This window comes from Canis lupus, chromosome 4 (genome assembly GCF_048164855.1).
Source record: "Canis lupus baileyi chromosome 4, mCanLup2.hap1, whole genome shotgun sequence".
NCBI classification, from domain to species: Eukaryota; Metazoa; Chordata; class Mammalia; order Carnivora; family Canidae; genus Canis; species Canis lupus.
Window position 1 is genome coordinate 4,360,064 of NC_132841.1, and position 14,869 is coordinate 4,374,932.

Here is a 14,869-nt window from a genome sequence, read left to right on the forward strand (position 1 = left end):
AAGCACACCTTATCTCATTGGCTAAAAGATATCCCATCCCACGGTGCCAAATCCCTGGGTTTCTCTTCCAGCAGCTAAACCAATTCATATGCCAGATTCAGACTGGCAAAGCTCCAATGGAATACCAAGGTGAGATTTCTCCAGGAAGAAAATTAAAGACATCTCCACAGTTCAAGTGGTTCCAAGCCGTCTGATGTATGCACATCCACGTGCAGGTAATGTCACTGCTTCCTGTGGAAGTCCTCTCAGACCTCCTTCCACATTCCCCTCCCCACAGTTTCAACCATCACCTACGAGCAAATAGCTTCTATGCCTGAACCTCCAAGCTTGATCTTTCTCCTTGATATTTCTGTTGGATGTCAAGCTCTCAATCCAAACCTCACATTTTTAACTATTACAAAATCCAACAATTCCCTTATGAACACCAAAGGCATTAGAGATAAGGCTAGAAATGTTTAGAATTCAGTTTTATGGTTTGGCTATTGCATGGTATTGGTCATGGATCTCAAATACATTGGAACCTAGTGGTAATATAGTTTTATTGAGTTGAAAGTAAGTAACTGCAATTTTTGGAAGTCAAAATGCTTTCAAATGGTTCGACCTAATATAAAATTCCTCAAAATTCTTAATAAAAATCAATGACATTACCTAACTTCAAAATAACTATTATTTCACATCTTATTTGACTATCGTGAAATAACTTAAAGACTCCTTATGACTCTAATAGGTAGGATTACCTGATTGGCCAATTTCAATTATAACTGTCTATATAAGACTCGATCACAGTTTCATATTAAATACAGTTCTCATTTCCCCCAAACAACCTCATATTTACCTACTTGTCCATTTGGTCCCCACAATCACTAAAAAAGGAGAGTGTTTTCCAAGATTGCATGCCTTTTAATGTATAATGATTCCTAAGGCTTATAACTAACACCTTTATTTGCTAACAAAAATAAAGAAACAAAGCAAGACAATGCAAAATCATGATAACTACTTAGTCTTGGACTTGGCATTCAGACTTATTCCTTTTCAGGAACACACACACTCTTCCGAATCACCCATGTCTATTCTTTATTTTGTAATTCTGCTACTGTGAAGCACAGTATGTTTTCAAAAAAAAAAATTTTTTTTTGTTTTACGATAGTTTGTACATAAAACCCACGCGTTTAAATTTATACTTATCTGAATCTAAATGTAATTTTCTTTATTAAGTGGGTAAATATTTTCAATCTGGAGGAAAAAAGGTCATTTCAAATCAAATTTAGGTGACCAGAAATTGTTCATTAATACAGTGACACATTCAATTTAAATAAATCTGAATCTATGACTTTTTAATTACAAAAATCTATAAATTCCATTTTTTTAAATTAACAGCTTGTCTTTGAAGGTTTAATCTTAGAATAAGAATTAAGTCAGATAGGGATCCCTGGGTGGCGCAGCGGTTTGGCGCCTGCCTTTGGCCCAGGGCGTGATCCTGGAGACCTGGGATCGAATCCCACGTCGGGCTCCCGGTACGTGGAGCCTGCTTCTCCCTCTGCCTATGTCTCTGCCTCTCTCTCTCTCTCTCTCTGTGACTATCATAAAATTAAAAAAAAAAAAAAAAGAATTAAGTCAGATAACTGCATTCATTTTGAGGATCTGAGAAAAATGCTTTAAGAAAATCTTTTTTAAAACCACTACACAAGAAGCATGAATTAGAGGTGATACATATATAGCTCTAGGAATTAAAAAGATTGTAAAAAAAAGTTTCTTGATTATTACATTTAAAGTTTTTAATCATACTAAATGCTTTTCAGAAATAGGACTCATAATTTTCTCATTCTACAAATGAGTACTGAGTCTGAGCAGACTCAGTGGTGGCCCTGGGGAACCTGGGAAGAGCATCTGCTCATAGTCCTCAAGGAGGAGACCATGACAGCACCAGGTGACCCATGTTCTAGAAGGCTGGCCTCCTGGAGGAGGGGCCTGATTGAGGAAGAATCCCAGAATGGGCCAAGGAAGCAGGGGCTGGGTATAAGGCAAAAGAGTGACTCAAACACGGTGAGGGCCACTCTGTGAGGTTGGACCTTGAACCTGTGTGTGTGTGGTGGGGGATGGAATAGTAGAGTCTAGCTCAGACCTGGCCTCACAGACCACTGTAAGAGGATTGAACTCTCTCCTGAAGACAATGAAGAACCACAGAGGGACTTTAAGCAGGAAATACCATGACCAGGCTTGTGGTTCCATAAAGATCACTCCTGCCAGCATCATGGAGAAGAGCCTTTAGAGAAGCATGAGCTGTGGAAAGGTGACAAAGCAGGAGGCTCCCATCCCTAATCCACGCAGGAAAGACAGAAACTCTGAAGACGTGAAAGTACTTAATGGGAGGAAGGGGCAGGGTCCAAAGGACTTTAGCATGTGGGCTCCACCAGAGTTGGGAAAGGGAGGCACCAAGGATAACTCCCAGCATCCCACCTGGGTGCCAGGGAGGAAGATGTTTCCATTTACAAAGACAGCAAACCACATAAGAGGAGCATTCTGGAAATACTCTGCCTTTCCTTTGCCAGCCTAGCTGAATTGGGTGTCTCTGCTCTGCACTTTGCACTGAACTTTCTGTCTCCTAAACCAGGCTATAAGCTCCTTAGGGGGTCAACTCAATTCTCTATCCCTAGCCTCTGGCAGGATGGTAATAAAAGTCAAACAAATGAAAGAATAAGTGACCATTTAGATCTTGCTCTTCAGCAGGGTTGCAGATCAGAACACCTTCTGGTTTCTGACATGGAAAATTGTTTGCGGGGGGTGGGGGGCGGGGGGGAAGGTGGGCACACTGGCAAGCCTGCAGGTGCTCAGATAGGGGTTTGTATAAAAAAAGGTTCCTCAGGCTCCTTTAGAAAAACCAATTCCTTGCACGCAAGATTTTCCTGCCTTCGGAATTGGTCTAGCACAGCAGTTAGCAAACGTTCCCCTGATCTCTGCTTTCTGTTCTTTCTGGAAGAATTAGTACCGTTCCCAGGGAAACAGTGGTACAATTCTGACTGTCCTCCAACGTATTCCGTACCAACTCCTCTGCTCATCACGGCGGCTCCCCCACCCACTCCAGTCCTGCGCCTTTTCCGTAGGTGTCTCCCAGCTGCAGCAACTGACTGCAGCGCCTTCTGACAGCTTTCTGAAGCCGCGCTCATTAAGTTTCCCAGCTAAGAATTATATTCGTCCTCCCACACTCTTGGAGACGCTTCCTTTGGGGTTCAAGTTTCTTTGGTGATGAACTTGGCTGAAGGGGCAGGGCACACGCCAGGACAGATCCCAGGGCCCTGGGGAGGGTCCGACGACAAAGAGTGACTTTTCCGCCTTTAGCGTGTGCATCTGTGATCATCCACAGCAAGCCAAGTGCTTCTTTAGAACCACAGTCCGTCCGGGGACAGAGGTTTCTTAGGGCTCATAACAGATGCTGCCTTTCCACGCCGACCCACCAACATGCTTCTCTAGACATCAGAGTCCCCTTGGAACATCAGCCCTCCCTTCAAGTGCCGGCCACAGGGACTACCACCCTCCCCTCCGCCCTGCACTGGATGACGAATCCTGTGAACAGGCAGCTTTCTATCTCCTGGGAGGTAAACAGACTCTGCTCATCAGTTTGCTTGTTTCTTGTCAATATAACCGTCTTGAGTTTCTAGCCCAGGAGCTCTCAGGGTGGGATCATGTCTGCTTAACTGGATTTATACACAGCCCGCCGTGGAATAGCACGGGGCCATTTAATACTTGCATAATCCCTCCTGACCACTCTCAAATTGATGCCTTCCTCACCATTGCTCCCACCAGTCCCTGGCTCTAATCCTCACGCTCTACCCAGTGGGTCCTATCTCAGGCTTCTGCCTGCCATCTCCTGGTCTCATTCTGCTAATAGTCTGCTTCTTTAAGCACAGTACTCTGGAGCTCCAACACCTGCAGGGCTCCACCCTCACCCCGAGTCCTGGGTTCACTATACACTGGCCTGCTCTGTCTTCTCTATGAATTCCAGTCTGCAATGTGAGCTTCAGCCAAGCCTGTCTCCTCTTCACACTCCCTCAAGCACATCACAAGCAGCAGATACATCCAAGAATATGGACCCAGGCGTCCTAGCCTGGCCACCTTGGCTACTTTCTCCTTTTAGACTCTCACTCTCTGAGCTTGTCCCCTCAGTCTTTTGTCAGAGGGTGGTGAGGGGGACCTGGGAAATAAGGGGGATTTGCTTTCATAGTGCTAAAGGGTGATGCAAACACTTACTATGATGACATCACACTTATCATCATCCCTCCCCCCCAAAAAATAGCACAACAGCTCTTCACTCTATTTTTCCAGCCAGGAATACGATTTTCATTTCTTCTCTCCACTAGGCTAATGTTTAGTTACTACTCAAATTAAGGTCTGGCCCAAGTCCTACTAGCCTACAAAGCTACTTCCTCACTGTTCTCACTCATGATGGCTTTCCTGATTTGACCTCCTATAACTTTTGTTCTTTAAACAACTAGCACCTGGCACTAAGTGTGCAAGTGTATAAACCTTCTCTTTAAAAGTACATCAAATGATAGGAAGTTAGTGTTTAATGGACACAGAGTTTCAGTTTGGGGCAATGGGAAAGTTCAGAAGGGTGGTGGTTAGGGTTGCATGATATTATGAATATATTAATGTCACTGAACTGTACACCTAACAATGGTTAAAAGGGTAAATTTTAGGTTATATATATTTTACCACACACACAAAACACCATAGCAAAGTCACTAAGGAACAAGTCTGTGTGTCATCATCCCTCAGCAGTCCCAGCATAGCTCTCTACTGACGGTTACACCAGTTAATAAAAATATTTGCTGCTTAAGGATAATAGCATCTGAACAACTGCAGTGTATGGAACCCCTTCAACATGCACTAGTTTAACCATTTGATCATGAAAAATGCGGTGAGGTAAGAAAGGGATCATTTATCTTTATTTTCTAGATAAATGGGGACTTGAAGGTTTAGTGACTTGATTATGGTCAGAGAGTACAAAGGGAGCGCAGAGATTCATCCGGGTTTCATGAATCTGAGAAAGTTCACATGCTTTTTGGTAACCATTCACCTTGTTGAAACACATCGTGCCTTTTCTCCTGCGGAAAAATTCATGCAAAGGCAGATTTCATCGTGCAGGGGTGAAGCCTTCACCTGCCACCCCTTCATTAGCAGCTGCTCTCCACAGAACATTGTGGGGGGGGGGGGGCCAGTTCTCAGGTCCCAGGGCTCTCTATTTAATCTTGACTCTGTGGGCAGCTGCTTCCACATGTGTCCTACCATGCTGCCTGATCCGACACGGCGACATTTTAGCCTGGATGCCAGGACGAACAGAAGGTATTCTGAGGTGAACGGCTAATCGGTTCATCTAAATTACTAATGTGCAGAAGAGTCTGAAATTCTCTAGGAATGATTAAAACCAGTAAGAACTCTGAATGTGGAATAAAAGAACCACTCTCTTATTCTCCCAACAACTGGTTAAAAAATTTTTTTAAAGTTGATCAATCATGTAGCCATATGCAAATTAAGGGCGTAAGGAACCTTTAGGTCTCAAAACACAGAGTCATTTCCTTAAAAGGCCTGTGCTAGTCTCCCAGAGGGGTGAAGGACAGCAACCCGTGCTTAGAGATAGCACACATATTCAACATTGCTGTTCTGACAAGTCACCTCCTGATTAGGATTCACAGTTGAACTGAAGTTTGAACGTGTTCCTCAGTTCCAAGGGGAGCTTGCTTCTAAATACCAAAGCTCTAGAAGTTTCAAAAGTCCACTGAAGACAGCCTAATTTACATGAATATCAATGCCCCACCCCTGGCTACTAAACACCCCTGAAAGAGAAGGGCAGCACTTGGAAATGCCTGTACATACTGAGGCTAAATTCAGTGTCTTCTGAATTGCCTCCTTTTGGAAAAGAGCACTGAGCTTCCTTAAAAAATTGAAAATGGAATTACCGCATGATCCAGAAATTTCATTTCTGAGTATAAAGAAAACAAAACAAAACAAAACAAAACAAAACAACCTGAAAAGCAGGGTCATGAAAAGATATTTACACCAATGTTATTCACAATAGACAAAAAGCAGCCCACGTGTGTTCATCTGTGGATAAACAGATAAACAAAATGTGGTATATACATCCAGCGGAATATCATTCAGCCTTAGAACAGAAGGAAATTCTGACCCATGCTATAACGTGAATGGACCTTGAAAACATTATGTCAAGTGAAATGAGCCAGACATAAAAGGACAAATACTGTAGGATTCCACTTATATGAGGCCTTAGAGGAGTCAAATTCATGGAGACTTTCTAGAAAGTAGCATGGTGGTTGCCAGAGGCTCGGGAGAGGAGAGAATGTAAAGTTACCATTTAATGGGAATACAGAGTTTAGTTTTACAAAATGAAAAGAGTTCAGGAGATTGGTTGCATAATGCAGCAGTGTGAATGTACTTAACCCTAATGAACTGCACACTTAAAAATGGTTAAGACGGTAAATTTCATGTTCTACCTATTTTACCAAAACTAAAAAAAAAAAAAAAAATCATCATCATCAAAAGAAAAGCACTATACTTTCTCTAAGTCCTTCTGTAGCAAGGAATTCCACACCCGAGAGTAAGGATTACCAGGGCCCAGGAGACTCTCTGAACTGTGGATATAATTAGGCACTGCATCCATTATAATGCTACAGACGTCATCATGTGTTACCAGCATCTGTTGACAGATCTCATACCCAGCATATCACTGAAATGGAGTGTGGAGAAGGTAGCCCACAATAGAAACAATGGTATTTTAGCCTTGTCCTGTTCCAACAGTTTGTCTCATAGGACATAAATAGAGACCACTGCTCTAGCTACACTGAGCTCATCGTTCAATATTATTTTATTCACCTGAGTAGGTTCTATATCAAAAGCAGAAGTAGAGTACCTTCTAGCTCTGTTCAGATTTGTGTCCAAGGGCAGTGGGTTCCCTCCCCACCACTCCCCCCCCCCCCCAGCAACTACAACACTCAATCTACCTTAAGGGGAAAAAAATGAATTCTCACTTTAAACTTTGTAGTATTCTTTTGAATGGAGATTGGAAAGTATATCCATTTTTTCAATAATATATGTCAAGTGCTGTACAATTACAATAATATATTCACACAGGAATCCCCAACCTAAAAATTTACAATACCTACAATACCATTCTATCCAAAAATATTGTTAATACAATAAAAAATAAAATATGACGGGAGATATAGATCAATGTGGCTTTTGGAAATTGACATCAGCTCTATCCTGCTCTCATACTGTAAAACAAACAAAACAAAAAACAAAACAAAACACCAAAAGAAACCACTGTGATCAGACTTATACTTCTAAAAATGATGGACTCCTAAAAATTGGATGGAGATTACCCATCCAATTTCTTGGCTTTTTTTATTGTTTCTTGTAAGAAAAAAGAGGCAACCTTTAAAACAAAGATTTAGGAGTTTAACAACCAACATGAAAAATGTATTAATCAAAACTGTGGGAAAATCTTTTAAAGAGAAATACTCATGCTAAAAATTAAAGTTACTTTTTAACTTCTTGCTGATAATGTGTCAGCTAGTCCAGATGACATATTAATAATTCTCAGGCCATGTGTTTTCCTTACAATGTCATTTAAAAAAACTGTAGAAGGTTTGAAATTTTATTTTCCTTTATAGACTCAATTCCTATTTATCACTTCCATTCTCTTGTTTCCAAGGTGGGGAAGGTGGAAGTTTTAGCAAACTAAGGTGGAGAGCAAAATGTCACCAAATTAGATAGTAATAGTAAATGGTATTTTACCAAAGAGAGATCTTGATATAAAAATAATGCTCAGTTATTTGATAATTATCCAAATAGGGAGAGATCCTTCCAGCTAATACTGTTCATTGGGACAAAAGTATGGGATGTGTGAGTTCCCGACCATCATACACTAATTCAGCATGCAATACGGCCCACACTCACTCACAGTGGCAGCTACACAGAGCACTCTCCATGTACACATATGGTCAACAGGTCATTCACTTAAAAGCAGGTCCTTAGATGGAAAATCTACTGTGCACCCCCTATAAATGGGGGGGGGGGGAGTGTAAGGCACTTTGCTTTTGTCATGACACTGTCATAAAGTTGTCTGTGCTGGCATGCCTGACTCTGCCAGGCTCTGTGCCCAGTCAAACAGGAGGTGGGATTTAGCCTCCTGGTGAGCACTGCCTACTTGTTCTAGCCAAGGGGCCCAAGAAGAAACCTTGAAATAGCGGAATATTCCGTTGGGCTCCCGGAGGGCGCCAACCAAGAAGGGCAGGGCGCTTTCGGAGCTGGCTGACTCCCTGGTCCCTGTGTGCTTACCTCAATGAACCATAAGTAGAGTGTGAAACAGTTATTACTTTATGAGTGAATGTCTGAGTTCACGCAGCATCCCTCCCTTAGGAGCCCAGAACATTCAAGCAGTGACTTGGAATGGCTCTCTGGGCAATCCTGAGGGAGTTCGAAGGACACTGGGGTTCACCCGACCTCTTTCATTCGAGGAGAGACAGGACGGGGCGAACGAGCGAGCCAAGTACCCAAGGACGGCTGCTGCGGCCAAGGTCACGGCCTCAGGGGCTCAGGGCCCAGCGCAGACTCGCGGGGATGCGGCCTAAGGCGGGCTGGAGCGCCAGCACGGCGGGGGGCACGGCGGGGGGCGCGGCGGGGGGCGCGGCGCCCCTCGGGGCTCTCAGGTCAGGTACGAGGGCGCAGGACGCCCGTCGTGGTCTCGGCCCCGCACGCGCCCCGAGCTGAGGGGCCCCGGGGCGCCAGCGCGCGCGGGGCAGCGCGACCCCCGCGGGACCCGGACACACGGACACGCGGGCCGAGCCTGACCTTCCTCTGTTGCTTCTCCCAGGCCGGGTCGAGCAGCAGGTCGCGGTCCCACTCCTCCTCCTGGATCATGTACTCGTCATCGTCGTACACGTAGTTGTACTGCACGCCGGGCTCTATCTGGTTCATGGCGCTCGGGGGCCGGGGTCGCGGCGGGGCGCGCGGGGCTCGGACGGACGGACGGGCGGACCGACGGACGGACGGACGGGCCGGCGGGGCGCGGGCGGCGGGGCGCGGGCGGCGGGGCGCGGGCGGCGGCGCGGGGCGACCTTCCGCGGCTGCTCTCGAGGCGGCTCGCCTAGACGCTGGCTCGCGGCGAAGCACCAGCTCCCGCGCCCGCCCGCCGCGCCGCTTAATACCCGCGCCGCCCGTCACGTGGCCCGGCCCGCCCCGCCCCGCCCCGCCCCGCCCCGCCCCGCCCCCGCCGCTCCGGGCTCCGCGGGCCCGCGGGCGAGCTGGAGGGCCCCGGCCGGGGCGCGGGGCGCGGGGGTCCCCGCTCGTGCCGCTGCAGCAAACCTCCTTGGTCGCGAGCTGAGCCTGCTTGCACCAGCCCACGCCTCCCACTTACCCTTCTGGCTCGCGGTGGGATTGGCCTGCTGGCGCCTCGGTCCGGTAACTGGGGAGGTGGGGGGATGGGTGTACACCGGCCCGGGGAGAGCCGGGAGAGGACGCCCTGGGCCTGGATCCCCGACCACCTCCAGCGCACCCATATCCATTACCATTTCCATATACCATTTGCATCTTCACGTTTTCCACATATTTCCATAAATGTCATGCACCTACACCCCTGAAAAGTCAAGTTTAGAAGTTACAGGATCCCTTCTCCCCTCCCTCACCTGGGGAAATCAAGGCAAGAGCTCGGATCAACTATTTTAAAATGTCAGGAAGCGGGGATCCCTGGGTGGCTCAGCAGTTTAGCGCCTGCCTTCAGCCCAGGGCGTGATCCTGGGGTCCCGGGATCGAGTCCCACGTCGGGCTCCCTGCATGGAGCCTGTTTCTCCCTCTGCCTGTGTCTGCCTCTCTCTCTCTCTCTCTCTCTCTCTCTCTCGAATAAATAAATAAAATCTTTAAAATAAAATAAAATGTCAGGAAGCAAACCAAAGGCGGGAAGTGTCAGCTCTCACCTGCCAGTCATAAATTTAAAAGAACTGACAATGGAGGACAAGCAGCCAGCTTCAGGTTACACTTCCATCTCACGGTGATACATTGCACAGAAGCATTTTCATCCCTGTGGTTCTGGTTAGCTACTCCCTGTCAGTTATGCCCGGAAGTCGAGGTCCTTTGAGACAAGTAGGTTGAAATTTTTTCATCACATATTTATTACGTACCCACTGTAATCCAGACTTTCTGAGGCACTAAGGATCTAGAGGCAAGGCACCTGCCTTCTGAAATTTAAGTCCAAATTGAATGAAAGTTGCCCATTGGTGCTACACAACTATCTGTGGTTCAAGAGCTTTCAATTTGTTAACATGTTTCAGGCTGAAACTATACCTGGATTTATCATTGTTCCTTAGAATGTGTATATCACTTAGTTTTATTGTTTTGAGCTTTTTGAAAAAAGACTGACAAATTAGCATATACGTTGAATTAACATGTTGAAAAACATACTCGCCAAAACACGAACTCCATGAGAGCAGGGATTTTGTCTTGTTCGTAGCTATAATTCCCAGCAACTAGAAGAAAGTCTACTACATAGTAGGTGCTCAAACATCTGTCGAAAAAATAAGCATTCTTGGAAACAGTGACTGAGCTAATTTGCCTGGACTTAATTTAAAATTTTAAGTTTATATTTTGTATTAAAATCACACTCTTCGAAAAAATTTATCACTGGGGCACCTGGGTTGCTCAGTGGTTGAGTGTCTGCCTTTAGCTCAGGCTGTGATTCTGGGGTCCTGGGATCAAGTCCCACATCAGGCCCCCCCGCAGGGAGCCTGTTTCTCCCTCCACCTATGTCTCTGCCTCTCTCTCTCTCTCTCTCTCTCATGAATAAATAAATAAAATCTTTAAAGAAAAAAAGTTTATCATGAGATTTTAACCATTAGAAATTGTATCAACAATTATAAAAACGGTTAATCTTAGTCTTGAAAATAAACCGTAGGGACTTCAGGTTGCCGATGAGGTGGAATAAAAGGAACTAGATTTATCTTCCTTCCTGAAATACCCCAAATCTGCCAAACAAATATATATGAAATAAAAATTTTCAAGACATTGGTTATCAATCAAAGAAGGATGATGGAGGAAAGAAAGAAATATGAGCACTATGATTGCCCCCTTTATTGCATGGAGAAAGTTTCTAAGATGCAATCAATAAAGGCAAACCTGGGCATAGCTCAGTGGTCTCCCAAAACTCGTTCAGAGAAACCAAGGCAGCTAGAATTTGCAAGGCAAATTACAGAAGAGGAGAGAACTGCAAAGACAAATGCTGGAGATTTTCGGAGACTGCCCCTTTAGTCTGATCAGTGAGTGCATGGGAGAAAAATATCTGAGGACAGGAAGCACCCAAAAGAACTAGAAGGAATAGTCCTTGGAACTCCTAAAGGGCCTGGAATAATTCCTGTTTCCATTAGCCAGAGTGAAAAACTTCATAATTCACAGAGCACCAGATGGGGTATTCAGAGCAGGGGGATATTACCCCAAACTAAATTATATCAATTATATCATTTATTGGACCTGCCTGAAAAAGCTCAAAAAAAAAAAAAAAAAAAGACCCAAAAGGATCAAATTGTTTCCAAGTCACTGAACTATGTCCCAGAACAAAGCTCAAAAATGTCTGCTATAGGAGGGGCACCTGGGAGGCTCAGTAGTTGAGCATCTACCTTTGGCTCAAGTAGTAATCCGGTGGTCCAGGGATCGAGTCTCACATTGGGCTCCCCACAGGGAGCCTACTTCTCCTTCTGCCTATGTCTCTGCCTCTCTCTGTATCTCTCATAAATAAATAAATAAAATCTTTTTTAAAAGGTCTATAGGAGGGGTGCCTGGGTGGTTCAGTCAGTTAAGTGTCCAACTCTTCATTTTGGCTCATGTCATGATCTCTGGGTGATGAGGTCAAGCCCCACATCTGGATTCATGCTCAGCCAGGTATCTACTCGGGATTCTCTCTCTACCTCTCCCTCTACCCTTCCTGCCTCCCTCTGTCTTTCTCTCTCTCTCAAACAAACAAATCTTTTTTTAAAAATGTCCATAGGAATACAAAAACATTCAACCTTTAAACCAAAGTAAGGGCAGCCCCGGTGGCTCAGCGGTTTAGCGCCACCTTCAGCCCGGGGTGTGATCCTGGGGTCCCGGGATCGAGTCCCGTGTCGGGCTCCCTGCATGGAGCCTGCTTCTCCCTCTGCCTGTGTCTCTGCCTCTCTCTCTCTCTCTCTGTGTCTCTCATGAATAAATAAATAAAAAATCTTAAAAAAAATACTTATAAACCAAAGTAAAATTTGCAATTTCTGGCACCTATCAAATATTAGCAGATGTGCAAAGAATCAGGAAAGATCCCTAATGAGAACAGTAAAAAATGACAGAGTGGAAAAGAGCTTTACCAGTAATTATCTCTGAATTCCATATATTTATATGTTCAAGAAGCTAGAGGAAAATTTTAACATGTTCTAGAGATATGGAAGATTTAAAAAAAAAACACCTAAATTGAATGGAGATGAAAATTACAATATCTAAGTTTAAAAAACACCAAATGGAAAAAATTAAAAAATAAAAATATGCTGAACCTGTTTAATTATGGGGCAAACATTAATTATAAGATAAGATGAATGAACTTGAAAACATAGCAATAGAAATAATCCAATATGAAACTCAGAGAGGAAAAGAGTTTTTAAAAATAAGCACAGAATCAGTGGCATGTGGGAAAACTTTAAGCAGCCTTGTATCTTTTTCTTTTTTTTTTTATAATCTATCCTATTAATTAATTAATTAATTTACATTTTTTTAAATTGGAGTTCAATTTGCCAACATATAGCATAACACCCAGTGGTCATCCCATCAAGTGCCCCACTCAGTGACCATCACCCAGTCACCCCCACCCCCTGCCCATCTCCCTTTCCACCACTCTGTGTTTACTTCCCAGAGTTAGGAGTCTCTCATGTTCTGTCTCCCTTTCTGATATTTCCCACTCATTTTTTCTCCTTTCCCCTTTATTCCCTTCCACTATTTTTTATATTCCCCAAATGAATGAGAACATATAATGTTTGTCCTTCTCCGATTGACTTATTTCACTCAGCATAATAACCTCCAGTTCCATCCACATCGAAGCAAATGGTGGGTATTTGTCATTTCTAAAGGCTGAGGAATATTCCATTGTATACATAAACCACATCTTCTTTATCCATTCATCTTTCGATGGACACCGAGGCTCCTTCCACAGTTTGGCTATTGTGGACATTGCTGCTAGAAACATCGGGGTGCAGGTGTCCCGGCGTTTCACTGCATCTGTATCTTTGGGGTAAATCCCCAGCAGGGCAATTGCTGGGTCGTAGGGCAGGTCTATTTTTAACTCTTTGAGGAACCTCCACACAGTTTTCCAGAGTGGCTGCACCAGTTCACATTCCCACCAACAGTGCAAGAGGGTTCCCTTTTCTCCACATCCTTTCCAACATTTGTGGTTTCCTGCCTTGTTACTTTTCCCCATTCTCACTGGTGTGAGGTGGTATCTCATTGTGGTTTTGATTTGTATTTCCCTGATGGCAAGTGATGAGGAGCATTTTCTCATGTGCTTGTTCGCCATGTCTATGTCTTCCTCTGTGAGATTTCTGTTCATGTCTTTTGCCCATTTTATGATTGGATTGTTTGTTTCTTTGCTGTTGAGTTTAGTAAGTTCTTTATAGATCTTGGATACTAGCCCTTTATCTGATACGTCATTTGCAAATATCTTCTCCCATTCTGTAGTTTGTCTTTTAGTTTTGTTGACTGGATCCTTTGCTGTGCAAAAGCTTCTTATCTTGAAGTGAAGATATCTTCATCTTCTTGGATGAAGTCCCAATAGTTCATTTTTGCTTTTGTTTCTCTTGCCTTCGTGGATGTATCTTACAAGAAGTTACTGTGGCCAAGTTCAAAAAGGGTGTTGAGCAGCCTGTGTCTGTGTAATTGGAGTTCTGAAGTGGAAGGACAGAAAAAATATTTGAAGAAATAATAACTTAAGTCAAGATATTAATAAGGAGACTTCTACTTTTGGACTGGATAGAGTAAATGAGGACTGGTATCACCTCTTCTGATTCAGTTAAAAAAAATATATGAATGAAACATTGTTTTCAAGACATTGGACTTCAGAGAATGAAGTATAGGAATCCCAGAGATGGGAAATAAATGAGGAGAGTTGTCAAATGGCCTCAATCTATAGCCTTGAGAGAGCTTGTAGGCCAGAACATTGAGGTAAGGTCGAAGGGATGCCCAGAGTTGAGGAGATGAAGCGGACTGAGAATCTGGGCAGAAGTGCAGCTAGTATTTACAGTATAGGGTATCAGAGTGGAGAGAGCCACAGAGAGAGTTCTGAGCAGAGCATGATTGTGAGGAAAGCACCCAAGTCCAGGGAAACAGCCATCTGAAAGGAGTAGGGGAAACAGTGCATAGCATTCACACAGGGCCAGGTGGGAGTCTGTGCTAACCACAGGACTACAAAAAAATCATAGTTCATAGAGCAGTGGTCAGAGTACTTAGGAAGGTTTTGCCTCTGTAGTGTGGAATTAATTATTCTTAGAATGAATGAGCACTGCTCTAACCCAGCCTAGCAAATCATTAAGCAATCATAAAGTCACAAAAGCCAAATCTAAAAGGATAAAAATGTTTCCAAGTAACTTGTTTCTAAGTGACTTCATTGTTTCCAAGAAACTGAACTACATCAAGAGGATTTGTAGAAATAGAAAAACATCCAGCACCCAGCAATGTTAAAACCACGTTATCTGGCAAGCAATCAAAGATTCCCACATGTGAAAGAGGCAGAAAAACATAACCCATGATAGGGAGAATAACAATCAATCAAAACTGACCCAGGCATGACACAGAAGTTAGC

At 44.1% G+C, this 14,869-nt stretch overlaps 1 protein-coding gene and 1 long non-coding RNA gene across 3 annotated transcripts in view; one reads left to right on the plus strand and one right to left on the minus strand.

Annotated features, from left to right (window-relative positions):
* The window catches only part of ACTN2 (actinin alpha 2), a 66,755-nt gene extending 57,567 nt beyond the window's left edge, over nucleotides 1-9,188 (minus strand). For both annotated transcript variants that reach the window (XM_072822982.1, XM_072822983.1), the window contains exon 1: nucleotides 8,866-9,188. In XM_072822982.1, the coding sequence (XP_072679083.1) occupies nucleotides 8,866-8,991 (126 nt within the window). In that variant the 5' untranslated portion in view covers nucleotides 8,992-9,188. The remainder of the gene's footprint in view (nucleotides 1-8,865) is intronic.
* LOC140631754 (uncharacterized) overlaps nucleotides 3,006-14,869 on the plus strand; it is a 69,421-nt gene continuing 57,557 nt past the window's right edge. Inside the window, exon 1 of the long non-coding RNA XR_012029277.1 lies at nucleotides 3,006-3,593. This is a non-coding gene — a long non-coding RNA (uncharacterized lncRNA). The remainder of the gene's footprint in view (nucleotides 3,594-14,869) is intronic.